The following is a 15,955-nucleotide window of genomic DNA, read 5'->3' as shown; positions in this document are numbered from 1 at the left end:
ACAAACAACAAAAAAAAAAGAAGCAATTAAGGAAGGAAGGGTTTATTTGGCTGATGGTTTAAGAAGGGATACAGTCTATCATGGTGGGGAAGGCATAACAGCAAGGACATCAGACAGCTGGTCACATTGTTTTTGTAGTCAATAAGTGGAGAGTGACAGGACCTGTGTCCTAGCTGTAAAACTTCAAGGCTCTCTGTCAGTGACCTACTTCCTTTATTGAGGCTCCACTTCCTAAAGATTCCACAGCCTTCCCAAACAGCACCACCAGCCAAGGACCAAGTGTTCAAACAAATGAGCCTGTGGAGGACATTTCACACTCAAACCACTGTCATTCCATAACTTTATGTATGGCAGTTTTTATAGAAGCATTGTGTGAGAAATGTAATTCATAGCCATGTGTGGTGGTACACACTTTTAATCCCAGCATTTGGGAGGCAGAGATAGGAGGATTGCTATGAGTTCAAGGCCACCTTGAGACTACCGAGTGAATTCCAAGTCAGCCTGTGCTAGAGCAAGACCCTGCCTCAAAAACAAAACAAAACAAAAAATTAAGAAAAAAGAAAGAAAGAAAATAAATGTAATCCATGCTAGGCATGGTGGCGCATGCCTTTAATCCTAGTGCTCAGGAGGCAGAGGTAGGAGGACCACTATGAGTTCAAGGCCACCCTGAGACTACATAGTGAATTCCAGGTCAGCCTGGACTACAATGAGACCCTACCTTGAAAAAAAAATCATATCCAAAGTGTACATTTTGATAAGAAGAAAACATTACTCTTACATATAAAAAAAATTACTCTTTCCATGACAGGAGTGGCTTAACATAGTCACCCTGCCAGACCAGATTACTGACTGGTCTATGTTGCTGAGCATGTCTGTGCTTCCTGCCACTTTGTCACTTTGTTTATGTGCCAAGGACAGAGAAGGATACCAGTCAGCCTCTGTCCCTACCCTTGTTCTGACAGAAGTTGCTGAGGAAAGAGACTAACTGGTATCCACAGGATTGGTATACTTCCCATTTGATTATTAAAATCTTCTCTGCCGAGTTCACCTTTTGATATTCATTTATATAGAATAGAAATAGCTTCACATGTTTCTATCCCATTCAGAGAGGGTTACCTACTGCCTCTTCTCAAATGTCCTCTTCATCCATTTTCCACCCACGAGCCTTCCAAGTCCCTTACCATTCAGCCAAACCATTGGCTTCCACCTATGAGTTGGTATCAATCTAACATCAGGCCACTTTTCCTTCCAGCAGAACAATAGCCAGGTGCACTGCTCAAAGTTCTTCCCATGGCAGTGATTTCTTTTTACCATCTTCCTTCAAGGATGTACCAGAGATGCTGGACAATCTGCAAACCAAACCAAATTTTTCTTTTCCATGGTCAACCAACTATAGGGAGCTCTCCATGTTATCTTAAGTGCAGACTAGGAAAGAAAAGATAGCGCGACTCAAGTGGCAGCTGTAGGAATATTCATGCAGCTTACCTGTGCCTCCAGTGTGTTCTTGATGCTAATTTTATCCCTATCATGAAGCCCTGACCTTCACACCAACTCATTGGCTTGGTGGGTCAGATGTCACATAGTAGTCACTTGGTGGCCCAGTGTAAAGGCCAAGTAATAGGCCAAATGATATTTGTCAGCATTTGAGTATTTATCCACTGAGGACGGTAAGGTTTTACTCTAAAATTTTAAAGGTACTGTTACAATCAGGTTTGCATTGCTGGCAGAAATCACCCTACCATGAGCAGCTTGTGAGAAGAAAAAAAAAGGTTTATTTTGGCTTACAGATTCAAGGGGAAGCTACACAATGGCAGGGAAAACAAAGACATAAGCAGAGAGTGGACATCACCCCCTCACCAACATCAGGTGGACAATGCAATAGGAGAGTGGGCTAAACTCTGGCAAGGGGAAACTGGCTATAATGCCCATAACCTGCCCCAACAATACACTGCCTCCAGAAAGCATTAATTCCCAAAATCTCCATCAGCTGGGAAAATAGCACCTGAGTTTATGGGGGACGCCTCAGTCAAACCACCACAGGTACACACTGTAATTCACCTATAAGGGCCTACCCGAGGCTTCAGTCAGGATCTCGTCTGTCACTGAGGATGGTAGGCCTTTACTCCCAAACTGTAAGAGTACATGCTGTGATTCACTTATGAGGGCCTGTCAAAGGCTCCAGACAGTATCCCATTGACACTTCAAGTACCACTGGATCTACTGGACCATAAACTATGAGAGAGCATCTCATAACAGAACCTGGACTTGTGGAGCCTTCTTTTCTTCTGGGCCTCTTTTCAGGTCATTTGGTAAATGGATGGGAGAAGCATACCCAAATGAGATAGGCACTGATTCCAAAATCCATAAAGGCCCTCAAAACATTCTGCCTCTTTTTTGGTTTTAGCAAGGCAAGACACAACTCTACATTCTTCACTTTAGAAGGTGTATCTTATACCACTAGACCCCTTAATAGTTCACTGAGATAAAAGACATCCTAGAGACTTCTAGGGATATTCCCTGAACTGATATGTATATATGTGCATCAAAAATACATATTAGGGCTGAAGGGGTTGCTTAGTGGTTAAGGCATTTGCCTGCAAAGCCAAAGGACTCACATTCGATTCCCCAGGACCTACATTAGCCAGATGCACAAGGGGGAACACGCGTCTGGAGTTCATTTACAGTGATTGGAGGCCCTGGCATGCCCATTCTTTTTTTCTCTCTCTCCCTTTCTCTGTCAAATAAATAAATAAAAATTTAAAAATACATATTAGCCAGGCGTGGCACACACGCCTTTACTCCCAGCACTCGGGAGGCAGAGGTAGGAGTATTGCCGTGAGTTCGAGGCCACCCTGAGTTCCAGGTCAGCCTCGGCTAGAGTGAGACCCTACCTTGAAAAACAAAAACACATATTAAGCTGGGCATGGTGGCACACGCCTTTAATCCCAGCACTTGGAAGGTAGAGGTAGGTGGATTGCTGTGAGTTTGAGGCGACCCTGAGATTACATAATGAATTCCAGGTCAGCCTGGGCTAGAACAAGACCCTACCTTGAAGAAAAGAAAAACACCTACATATTAGGGGGCTAGAGAGATGGCATAGTCAGTGCAGGGCTTGCCATGCAGGTGTGATGACCTGACTTCAGATCTCCAGCACCCATGTGAAAACCACGTGTGGCAGTGTGTGTCTGTAATCCAACCACTGGGGAGGTAGAGACAAGAGGATCTTTGAGACTTGCTGGCTAGCTAGTTTAACTGAATCAGTGAGCTCCAGGTTCGGTGACAGACCCTATCTCAAAAAGTAAGGTGGAGGGCTAGAGGGATGGCTTAGCAATTAAGGCATTTGCCTGCAAAGCCAAAGGGCCCAGGTTTGATTCCCCAAGACCCATGTTAGCCAGATACACAAGGGGGCGCACACATCTAGAGTTCATATGCAGTGGCTGGAGGCCCTGGCACACCCATTCTCTCTCTCTCTCTCCCACTTTCTCTGTCAAATAAAAATAAGATATTAAAATAAATAAATAAGGTGGAGAGTAGTTGAGAAAGGTGTGATATTGACCTCTGGTCATCACACACATACACACACGTACAAATGCACTGGTATGTACATGTGCACACACATATAAATGTGCATACACAAAAGTATGAACACCACATACACACACACACAAAGGAACCTACTAAAACAGTCACTGTTTATTTATTTTATTTTATTTATTTATTTTTTATTTATTTTAAATATTTTATTTTTATTTATTTATTTGACAGGGAAAGAGGGGAAGAGAGAGAGAGAGAATGGGCTCACCTGGGCCTCCAGCCACTGCAAACAAACTCCAGACGCGTGCGTCCCCTTGGGCATCTGGCTAACGTGAGTCCTGGGGAGTCAAACCTGGGTCCTTTGACTTTGCAGGCAAATGCCTTAACCACTAAGCCATCTCTCCAGCCCTAGTCACTGTTTATTATAGCCCCAAATTGGAAACTAGCCAAACACATTTCCAGTAAAATAGGTAAATAAGTATAATATATTCATTTGCATTCTCTAGTAAAGATCAAACAAAATAAAGTGACATACTACTGTTACATGTTGGATCATACTAATAAACTTCACATAAGATACTAGACATAGTAGAGTACATTTACTTTTATCAATATGCATGTAGCACAAGCCAGGCAGACCAAACTCCACTGTGAATGACAGTGGATGGATGAATGCCCTTGTTGACGTGAAGGTATAAACTGAAAGATGTTATTAGCAGGTCATATTCTGTTTACTATTATTATTATCTGGGTGCCAGTTATGTGCATATGTTGTCTTCATGAAAACCCTTCAAGGTGTATAAGTGTGTTACTTTTATGTGTACATCTGATATGTTAGTAAGTGTGGGTGGGGAAGTATTTCAGTGGTTAAAGGCATTGGCTTGCAAAGCCTACCAGACCAGGTTCAATTCGCCAGCACCCACATAAGTCTGATACACAAAGTAGCACATACATCTGGAGTTGGTTTACAGACACTCTGATGTGCTCATACTCATTCTTTCTATCAGTCTCATAAATTAATTAATTAATTAAAATTTAAAAGTTGAAAATAGAAAAACTCTTAATTTGATTTTTTTTGTTTTTGTTTTTGTTTTTTTGAGGTAGGGTCTCACTCTAGCCCAAGCTGACCTGAATTCACTATGTAGTCTCAGGGTGGCCTCAAACTCACAGCAATCCTCCTACCTCTGCCTCCCAAATGCTGGGATTAAAGGTGTGCACCACCACACCCAGCTAATTTGATCTTTTTTAATCTGTTGTTTTAGTTTATGATATCAAATATTGTCAAATTTTGGGTTTAAGTATGCAACAAATCACTGTTGAGAGTTTAAATGCATGACTTGTACATGAATGTTGAGTTAATGCTGCCATCTCCTGGCTTCTTTCTAGGCTCTGACCCTGACAGCCTCTTGACCTAAGTGATTACCCTTCAACCTCTGGCTACTTGTCTCTTTGCCTTTCCTTCAGTAAAAATAGCAAAGCACCAAGCTAACTTGTGATCATGTTATTTTAAATATGTAACAGCCTATTCTTAGTACTGGCATTTAAAGTTTTAGCTAGTTTGGCAGTAATCTAATCAGGGCCACAGCATGACGTTCACTGTGATGGTCTAGGACCCTGTTCACTGCGCTGCCTGCTCGTTAACTGCCAGCCCTTTGCTGACTACAGAAAAAACTTAGGGAAAGTGAACCACAAGACACGTTCTAGAAGCAGTGTTTCCGAAAATGGTAACTGCTACATCAAAGAGCCCATAGAATACTTCTAGTTCTACATTTCTCAGTGTGTAGTCATCTGACCACCTCTACCAAAGTAAATGCAGACCTAATAAATTACAAATGCTAAAGAAAAGGCAAAGAAAGTTGAACTAAGTTGAACTCCTAAAGTGGTTATCATAAGCACTACAGTTTGAAAACCATATAATCTCTAATGTGCTCATTTCAAATAAAAGAATAACTTCACTAAGTGATTGCCCAAGTTCACTTAGCTAATTATTGGCCAAATCAGAATTTAGAACCAGGCACTGTAGGAACCCAGGAGGGGACACTTGTAACCTATAACTATTCAATACACACACACACACACACACAGAGAGAGAGAGAGAGAGAGAGAGAGAGAGAGAGAGAGAGAGAGAGAGAGAGAGAATCATCTTAGGATCTTAGATAATGATAACAGGCAAAAATATTACACAGACCAAATAAGGTGGAAACAATTCTAAGTATTTTAGATGTGCTAACAGAAATCACTGAATAATACAGCATTCTCAGATGCACAAGGTAGCACATGTGTCTGGAGTTTGTTTACAGCAACTAAAGGCCCTGGCATGCCCATTCTCTCTATATGACCCCCCACTCTCAAATAAATACAATAAATAAAAACAGAACATTCCTAAATTCAAATTCCTGAAACTCCATGAATTTTAGTATGTTGTCTATAAGATTGGTAAAATGATAGTTCCAACCTCAAAGAATTGTTTTGAGGATTAGAGGTAACGCGTGTAAAGTATCTGATATATATGACTTAATCAGATGCTTTGGGATATAACTCAATGGTAGAGCACTTTCCTAGTATGTGTGAGACCCCCAGCTCAATCTCAGCACCACCAAAGCATCACTCAGTGTACAATAATTGCTTTTTATGTTGGATTAGTTCCTCAAGTCTAGTCTACATCTCAGTCTTCATTTTTGTTAAATTAGAAAAAGTCTAAAATATATCTAATGCTTGTTACATTTGATAGATACATCTGATTATGTCATCCCACATGAAGAATAATCGGCCAGGTCATTATATATAGTCTTCAACACATACACAATGTCCTGGTATAAATACAGTTCAGCGCCTTTGGTCAAACAAAATCAACATAGTCTGACATCATAAAGACCTTTTAAGCCTGTTATTTTGTTTTCATGTAGCTATTGAATGAAAAGATGAAATTCTGTAATTTGACTCGCTTAATTTGGAAGCATTTATTGAGTCTGGATGTCATGTAAGAGATGCAGTTAGTTGCTGGGTGATTAGGCATTGATTCCCAGGTCTCTAGTAATGTCCTATATCATAAGTAAGGCATTATAAATGATGACTGGGAAAATGAAGGCCATGGCCCTGGATGTGCACATGAAGGCGGCAAAGGTGAAGGGAAGGGAAGGCTAGGTAGTTGCTGGGCTGGCTACCCCGTGAGAAGTTGCACCGAAGCTGGTGTGTGGAGGAGGCAGGGACCGGGGTTAGTGGATACCCCAAGGAGGAGGAGAGAGCAGTAAAGTTAGCCTCCTCCAACTGTAACACACCTGCGAACTACTTGAAGTTTGTGTGAAAATGGAAGCTTTGATGCAGTAAACCTAGAATGCTACTCCAGAGGCTACATTTCTACTATTCCTGATAACGTTACTAAGCCTACACTTGCACCCAGCTTTGAGTAGCAAAGACACAGACCTCCGGCCCACAAGCTTAGCTGCACCTCATGTTTTCCCTTTGTCTGATATGTGAGCACCTCACCAAAGATTGTAACTGGCATGAAGAATTGCGTGGCTTTTGGGATGTTTCTTAAATCTCAAGTAATTCTAAAGTGCAACAAAATTTCATAACCATTGGCATAGGCTGATTAGGCTAGGGGATAAGATGTCCCATCGTGAAACTGACTGTGGCAATAGGTAAAGCTGTCTCCATACCGGATCTACTGGTCTTAAGACGTGGGGGAAAGGTCCAGCAATGCTGCAGTTAGGAAGGGTTTGGATTCAGCCACAGCAAGGAGTAAAGGGTTGCAAAGGAGTGGTGAGAGAATGTGAGCAGTCTGCCTGGCAGAACAAGGATGAGGACATAGCTGGGTCAGGTCCTCCAAGTTACATTGCTACAGTCAGAGGCCTAAAGGAGTGTGTGTGTTGGGCTTTCTCTAGAATGTTATTTAGACCTCATGACATCGCAAAAAAGTACTGCCCCAAGTGTTGTCAGGAAAAACAGGAGAATGACCTAGGCAGCAGAAGCTCTCAGCCTCAAGGACTGTTCGTTAACAACTGTTTTAGACACTTGTTTGGTATGAAGTGATCTATTGTTGTGTTCTCTCCAGATATTATAACGAAGACACGTGACAGGACATGACAGCTGTGGCTAAATTTTCACTGCTTTAAAGATCACAATGTGAAGTCAAAAGTCCATACAGGAATGTCTGCCTGAAATTATATGAAATTAAAAACTCACAATTCTCCAATTGTTTGTGATAAATATGTGGAAATTCTATTGATGTTTTTGTCATTTGTGCTTTTGATTGTTGTTGTTTTGTTTTGCTTCTGGTTTTTCAAGGTAGGGTTTCACTGTAGCTCAGGCTGACCCAGAGTTCATTATGTAGTCTCAAGGTGGCCTCAAACTCACAACAATCCTCCTACCTCTACCTCCCGAGTTCTGGGAATAAAGGTGTGTGCTACCACACCTGGCCTTTTGTTATTTGCTTTTAATCAGTTCAGAAAAAGAACATTTTTCCATATGCCTCATAAATACACGTATTTGTTACTTTAAACTAAGAGCCAATTAGCTGGTATTGGGGGACTATGCACTAAAATAGATGCTTTTAAGTGTTTGAAAAAAGCCAGCATCAGGGTACTTTGTAGCTTCCTTTTATTGTTTTTGTCCTTTGTATGGATTGAAAGTAGTAGAGGTATTGAAGTACTAAAAATGACAATGATTATATTACAAGCTATTTTTAACAGAACTTAATTGAAACCACATGAGTGAGAGACCTAATTTCAGGTCTGACTGAAAGAAACCCTACCCTTAAGATTTGCTGAAGCAGGAAATATATATGTACACAGTCATACACTCAGTATTTAATGTATTACCACATTCTAAAACACTTCAATATTTTTTGTATGACTATTATTATTTATTATTGTTTTGATAACATTCCTTGTGACTTTTGGACAGTACCTATCCTAACAAAGCAGCATTCCTATTGTCAATAACCAGAGGACAGTTGTATAACTTGGTGAGATTTTTAAACCTGATGTTTTGGATATAATTACTCATTAAAGTAAGAGAGAATCAGCCGGGGAGTGGTGGTACATGACTGTATCCCAGCACTCCAGAGGTGGAGGCAGGAGGGTCAGAAGTACAAAGCCAGTCTGAAGTGAGTGAAATCCTGTCTCAAAAAAATAAATATGGCACACGCTTTTAATCCCAGCACTCAGGAAGCAGAGGTAGGAGGATCACCGTGAGTTTGAGGCCACCCTGAGACTACATAGTTAATTCCAGCCTGGGCCAGAGTGAGACCCTACCTCGAAAAAAAAAAAAAGAATCAAAGTTTGAAATCTCTTCAGTATCAAGAAGAAACATGCAATCTATGAATTAATGTGAAGTTAAGTAATCTAGTGTAGTATTTATTTTTAAACAACAGGAGCCTATGATGATATTTTATGTATTTATTTATTTGAGGGAGGGAAAGAGAGAGGGAGAGGAATGAGCACACCAGGGCCTGTAGCCACTGCAAAGAACTCCAGAGGCATGAACCACCTGTGCATCTGGCTTATGTGGGTACTTCACATTTGAACCTGGGTCCTTAGGCTCTGCAAGCAAGTGCCTTAACTGTTAATCCATTTCCCCAGCCCTATGATGGTACTTTTTATAAATAACTTGACAAGGCCTGTTGCAGTCAGGTTCGCATTGCTGGTAGAAATCATCCAACAAAGAGCAGCTTGTGGGAAAAAGAGGTTTATTTTGGCTTATAGGCTCAAGGGAAAGCTCCATGATAGCAGGGAAAATGATGGCATGAGCAGAGAGTGAACATCACCCCGTGGCCAACATAGGTGGACAATAGCAGCAGGAGAATGTGCCAAACGCTGGCAAGGGGAAACTGGCTATAACACCCATAAGCCCGCCCTCAACAATACACTGCCTCCACAAGGAGTTAATTCTCAAATCTCCATCAGCTGGGAACCTAGTGTTCAGAACACCTAAGTTTATGGGGGACGCCTGAATCAAACCACCACAAGGCCTTAAGCCAACTGATCAAGTTAATTCTGACTCTGGTTTCATCTGTAGGATAGACTGCTAATGATGGAGGCTACAACAAAGTGTAGTCTTGCATTTAAATCATTGTGCAAGTAAACCAGCAACTCTTGTGGTTTCACAAGCAGAAATGGAATCAAAGAGAGGGAGAAATGAATGCACATGGGCCTTTTGTCACTACAGACATACATGTGTCACTTTGTGCATCTGGTTTTACATGGATGCTGAGGAATCAAACCTGAGCCATCAGGCTTAGCAAGCAAACACCTTTAACTGCTGAGCTTGCTCTCCAGCTGCATACACACAGATTTTTAAAAATTATTAAAAATGAAATCAGGTCTCACAACTAAACCTAAAAGTAGATGAACAGTTGAGGTTACAGCTTCATTCGGGGTTACAATGGTGCCAAAACTAAAGCCATGGGTAGATGAGGTTATCAAGAGAAGTGTTCCCTTTTTCTCTCTATCTCTCTCCCTCTCTGTGACTCTAATAAATAAGCAAACAAATAAATAAATAAAATCTTTTTTTTAATTTTTTTGTTCATTTTTATTTATTTTAGAGTGAGAGAGAGAGAGAAAATGGGCATGCCAGGGCCTCCAGCCACTGCAAATGAACTCCAGACACGTGCATCCCCTGTGCATCTGGCTAACGTGGGTCCTGGGGATTCACAGGCAAGCGCTTAAGTACTATGCCATCTCTCCAGCCCAATAAATAAAATTTTTAAACAAACAAACAAAGAGAGATCAAAAGGTGGTGACCACTGGGGAGACTCAAAAGTCACCAAAGTGCCCCTCATCTCCTTTTTCCGTTTATCCTTTTCTTCCCTCTTCCTCTTCCTCCTCCCTTTCTCTGTCTGCTCCCCCACCAGGTAGGGTCTCAGGCTGACCTGGTATTCACTCAGTAGCCCATCCAGGCTGTCCTGGAATTTACAGCAATCCTTCTACCTCAGCCTCCTGAGTGCTGGGATTAAAGGCGTGTGCCACCACACCCAGCCAGTCACCACCTAGAAGTTTCTCTAACCAAAAATGAGAGCAGCATTAATATATGGGCATAAACATAAACATTTAGAGGGCAGTTGGGTGGGAATAATAGATTCATTTAATCACATGACCTTTACCCCACTAGGGCTTGTGGCCTTCCCAGTCATAGTCTTTTGACAAGGTTTTCCGTTATGAGGCATGAAGAGAGTGGCCTTCAAATCCAATTACAGAGCAGTGGGTTGCCCCCACAATAGACATGCCACTATTGGGAACAGCTTGCCTGGCTGTCCACCGATGGTTAAGATGGCTTCTATTCTCCCAGCCATCTGCATAGCACATTCGAGCACTGACAGCTAGTCAGCAGGGAGGATCCTTCCAGCTCAGCTCTTACCTTGATTTCTCAGTGTCCTGCAACTGAAAAGTGTGGTGTTTGCAGCAGTAAGGCCTTAACATATAGTTCTGGTGGGCAACCAAGAGCCTTGGCAATACTCTGTATTGTTTTGGGAGGCTCAGGATCCTCCTTGATTGATAACTCATTGCCAGGAAACTCTCAGTAGCACTGGGATTTTTTTTTTTTTTTTGTAACAATCTATGGCTTCTGGGTGCAGTATTATCCACCTCCACAGGGTATTTTGCTCAGACTCTCTTTGTAAAACTATATATGGGGCTGGAGAGATGGCTTAGCAGTTAAGGTGCTTGCCTGCAAAGCCAAAGGACCCAGGTTTGATTCCCCAGGACCCACGTGAGCCAGATGCACAATGGGGCACATGCGTCTGGAGTTCGTTTGCAGTGGCTGGAGGCCCTGGTGTGCCCATTATCTCTCTCTCCCTCTCTCTCCCTCTCTCTGTCTCTTTCTCTCTCTCCCTCTCTCTGTCTCTTTCTCTCTCTCAAATAAATAAAAATAAAACATTTTTTAAAATTATATGTTTTTACTTAACTAACAGAAGTAAATTTCTTATGGCATATTCATAATATCTTTACTTTTGATTAAACTTCCTCCTTAGTGCTGGGGTTAAAGGTGCACACCACCACACCTGGCTTCTTGACTTTCTTTACTTCTCACACACACATGCATGTATATGAAACTTTAAGTATCTATCAGTGGATGGACTAGTAGGTTGATTCCATTTCCTACCAATTGTGAAAAAAGCAATAAACATGGAAGAACAAGTATCTTTATAGTAAAGTATAGAGACCTTAAGGTATATTCCCAAGAGTAGCATAACTGAGTCATATGGTGGATTTATTTTTAGCTGTCTCAGGAACCTCCACAGTGATTTCCAGAATGGTTATATCAGTTTAAATTCTACCAACAATGAATAAGGGTAGCTCTTTCCCCACAACTTCACCAGTAGTTGTTATCATGTGATTTCTTGGTAGCCATTCTGGTAAGAGTGAGATGGAATCTTTGAATAGTTCAAATTTGCATTTCCTTGATAGCTAAAGATGTTAAATATTTTTTAAAATATTTATTGACTATATGTATTTTAAAACACTTTGTTCTATAATCTTTTTTTTTTTTTTTTGGTTTTTTGAGGTAGGGTCTCACTGTAGCTCAGGCTGACCTGGAATTCAGTAAGTAGTCTCAGGGTGGCCTCGAACTCACAGCGATCCCCCTAACTCTGCCTCCCGAGTGCTGGGATTAAAGGCGTGCACCATCACACCCAATTGCATGATTGATATATTCCTGGTCAGCTTTACCTCCTCAAAAAAGCTGTATTTTGGTGTTGACTATTATTGTCTTTGATGTTTCCTGATTTATAGGGCCTTTGTCATTTTCTTCTGTAATTACTGGGGACAGGGTCTCTCATTCCACCCAAGGATGACCTGGAACCCATTTCAGACCAGAAATCTGAGCCTCCCAGTTGAGAGGATTAAGGGTGTGGGGCAACACACACCCATCGGGATTTGACTTTATAAGATTATCTGTTTCTTTTAATCCCCACTGTTACATAAATACTGCATGCTGGTTTGATCAAATGTGTATATTGCTTAGTTGAATTTTAGAATTTTGCCAGTAATTTGCTCTACCCAGCCTACTAGAATACTTGCACAGCAGGCAAACTGTATCCCTAAGGTCTGCTGTTCCTCTGGGAGTAATATAAGAGCCCCACCTGGCACCTTAAACTCCCACCTGGAAAATATATAACATCAGATTTACACATCTAAGAATACTGCAGATAATTAGAAAACCCAAGCATCAAATTAACTCAAGATGCAAAAATCTCTACATTATAATACAAGAAACACAAAAAGTCAAGACAATACAATTCCACCAAAAATTATAAATACATCAGAAATGACCTCCAATGAGACTTATTTAAATTAAATGCCTGAAAAAGAATTTTAAAAAATGATTATATATCTGCTCAAAGAAATCAAAGGAGAAATTAAAGGAATCAAAGGAGAAAACCAACTCCTGAAGGAATCCCAAAAGAACACAGGAAACCGACTTAATGGAATAAAGAGGTCAATATAAGACATGAGTAGGAAATATAAATAATGAAAAAATACCAATCAGAAATACTAGAAATACAAAACAGTCAAATAGAAGTCAAATAGAAAACTCTGTAGAAAGTCTCACCAGTAGAATGGGTCAAGGAGAGGAAAGACTATCTAAACTAGAAGACGACATGGCAGAGCTAATACAGGCCAACAAAAAGAAAGATAAACTAATAGGAAGGCAAAGATGGGATTTTAAGACATTCAGGACATTATAAACATAACACTTAAGGGTATAGTAGGAGAAAAATTTTACTCCAAAGGCATAGTATGTATTTTCAACAAAATCATAGAAGAAAATTTCCCCCAAATAGGGAAAGAGAAGCCAATACAGATACAGGAAGCCTTTAGAACATCAAAGAGACAAAATCAGGAAAGAATTTCTCACCATCATATCATAATTAAACTACTAAACACACAAACTAAAGAAAATATATTGAAAACAGAAAATTAAGTCACATACAAAGGCAAGTCTGTCAGGATCACAGCAGATTACTCAACATAAACTCTAAAAGCCAGAAGGGCTTGGAATGATGTATTCCAAGTTCTGAAAGATAACAACTGTCATACTTTATTCTGCAAAGCTATCCATCCAAACTGACAGAGAAATAAGGACATTCCACAACAAAAACAGGCTAAGAAACATATGACCACTAAACCAGTTCTACAGAAAATACTTGAAGGGAATCTTCATGCGGAAGAGAAAGAAAAGCACACACATGAGAAAATAGGGAAAAAAAACAACATATCCAAACAATAGTTAATACAAGAGAGTAAAGGAAAAACAGGAAGCACTACAAAACAAAAAGAATGGCAAGAATAAATGCACACCTTTCAATAACAACTTGTAATATCAATGGCCTCAGTGCCTCAACCAAAAGACAGGCTTGCAGACTGAGTTAAAAGGCAAGATTTTTCTATTTATTGCCTCCAAGAAATTCACCTCCATAAAAGATGGACACTATCTTAGGGTGGAAGGATGGAAACATCATTTCAAGCAAATAGGCCTAGTGAATTCCAGGTCAGCCTGGGATAGAGCAAAACCCTACCTCAGCATCGCCCCCCCACCTCCCCCTACCCCCCACCCCCCCTACCCCCTGCCACACAAAAGAAAGAAAGAAAGAAAGAAATCTAGAAGGAGCCTGGCATGGTGACTCATGCCTTCAATCCCAGCACTTGGGAAGCAGAGGTAGGAGGATTGCTGTGAGTTCAAGGCCACCCTGAGACTAGAGTGAATCCAGGTCATCCTGGGCTACGAGAGCCTACTTTGAAAAGAAAAATCTAGAAGTAAATCAAAAAATTCATCAACTCAAATGATAATGAGAACACAACATACCAAAACCTTTGGGACATAATGAAGGTAGTTTATAGTTTTAATGGGGGTGGGAAGGCCCAAGGTAACTGTGAGTCGCACATTCTGCGGGTAGGGTTCCTGGACTGTGGAAACAGGAGAGCGCTGGGTGAGCAGGTCTGCTTTCCTCGCTGCGGATGTGACAATGTGACACAGATTCCCCACTTCTGCTGTACTTTCCACACCTTGATGGACTCCAACCTCTAGAACTGTAAGCTGAAATAAATTCTTTCTTTCCCTAAGTTGCTTCTGGTTAGGTCATTTGCCCAAGCAATGAGAAAGTAGCTGCTGTGCATCCACTAAAAATGCAAAATTTAGTCAGGTGTGGTGGTGCACGCCTTTAATCCCAACACTTGGGAGGCAGAGGTAGGAGGATCACTGTGAGTTCAAAGCCACCCTGAGACTACATAGTGAATTCCAGGTCAGCCTGGGCTAGAGTGACAGCCTACCTCAAAACCAAAAAAAGAAAGAAATTAGAAAAGTCGCTCCCTTTTAAAAGTACTCAGTGGGCCTTTTTACTGATGACCCATTGAGCCGTCAAGAAGGGACAGAGTGAAAACACCGCTTTTGGGTGAAGTGGCAGCATGTGCTGTTTACTTCAATCGGTGATATGACAAGGTAAAGGGGGAAAAAAAAATTAGAAAAGTCTCAAGTAAACAACTTAATCCTTTACCTTAAGGCCTAGGAGAAAGAAGGATAAGGCAAACCAGAAATCAGTAGATGGGTAGACACAATAAAGATTAGGGAAGAAATTAATGAAATAGACCCCCCCTTTATTTTTTAAACAAGCTGCCCTGATACGGGAAATACTATTACACCTCCCATTCAACCCCATCTACCCAGATGTACCGTATGTACAGCCCCTATGTAAATCAGCCCAGTTACCTTTTGGGGCGAGTTGTGAAGCTGGTTCCCTCTTCAGTGGGCTGTGGCTGGCTTCAGCTGGCTAGTTCAGTCAGCTGTTGGGATCAGCTGGTCTGGATGTCTTTAAAAAAGAGGAAGTTGAAGCGTGAAGAGATTGAAGCAGACCATTTGAGGAGAGGTGGAAGCGGAGGGGCTTTGTGGCATGACGCTGAAGCTATTTTATTTACTTAGGAGGAAAACAGCTTTCTTGAGTACACTGTGAGGGAAGCAGGTTGGGCACTGCCTGCTTACTTCATTTATTATTATTTTTGAGCTCGGGTCTTGCTCTTGCCCAGGCTGACCTGGAATTCACTATGTAGGTAGTCTCAGGATGGCCTTGAACTTAACAGTGATCCTTCTAACTCCACCTCCCAAAAAGGGATTAAAGGCATGTGCCACAACGCCCAGCCATTTATTATTTTTTAAATTTAGTTGTAAGTTCAAGTCTGAGAATAGAGGACTTTGAGACAAACTTTCTTGGGGTCACAAGAAATATTTGATTCCAGGGCTGGAGAGATGGCTTAGCGGTTAAGCACTTGCCTGTGAAGCCTAAGGACCCCGGTTCTAGGCTCGGTTCCCCAGGTCCCACGTTAGCCAGATGCACAAGGGGGTGCATGCATCTGGAGTTCGTTTGCAGAGGCTGGAAGCCCTGGCGCGCCCATTCTCTCTCTCTCCCTCTATCTGTCTTTCTCTCTGTGTC

General features: G+C 41.4%; 1 protein-coding gene and 1 non-coding gene across 2 annotated transcripts in view; both read left to right on the top strand.

The window, feature by feature from the left end:
- Positions 1 to 5,296, top strand: part of Meikin (meiotic kinetochore factor) — a 60,521-nt gene extending 55,225 nt beyond the window's left edge. Inside the window, exon 12 of the mRNA XM_045151633.1 lies at positions 5,145 to 5,296. Within this exon, the coding sequence (XP_045007568.1) occupies positions 5,145 to 5,296 (152 nt within the window). The remainder of the gene's footprint in view (positions 1 to 5,144) is intronic.
- A 9,541-nt stretch (positions 5,297 to 14,837) lies between these two features.
- LOC123461942 lies at positions 14,838 to 14,971 on the top strand. Its single transcript, XR_006637987.1, has one exon. It is a non-coding gene; the product is annotated as a small nucleolar RNA SNORA21 (small nucleolar RNA).
- Positions 14,972 to 15,955: the final 984 nt, after the last annotated feature.

This window comes from Jaculus jaculus, chromosome 6 (assembly GCF_020740685.1).
Source record: "Jaculus jaculus isolate mJacJac1 chromosome 6, mJacJac1.mat.Y.cur, whole genome shotgun sequence".
Lineage (NCBI taxonomy): Eukaryota > Metazoa > Chordata > Mammalia > Rodentia > Dipodidae > Jaculus > Jaculus jaculus.
Note: the sequence above shows the minus strand (reverse complement) of the source record. Positions and strands in the feature narration are given on the sequence as shown.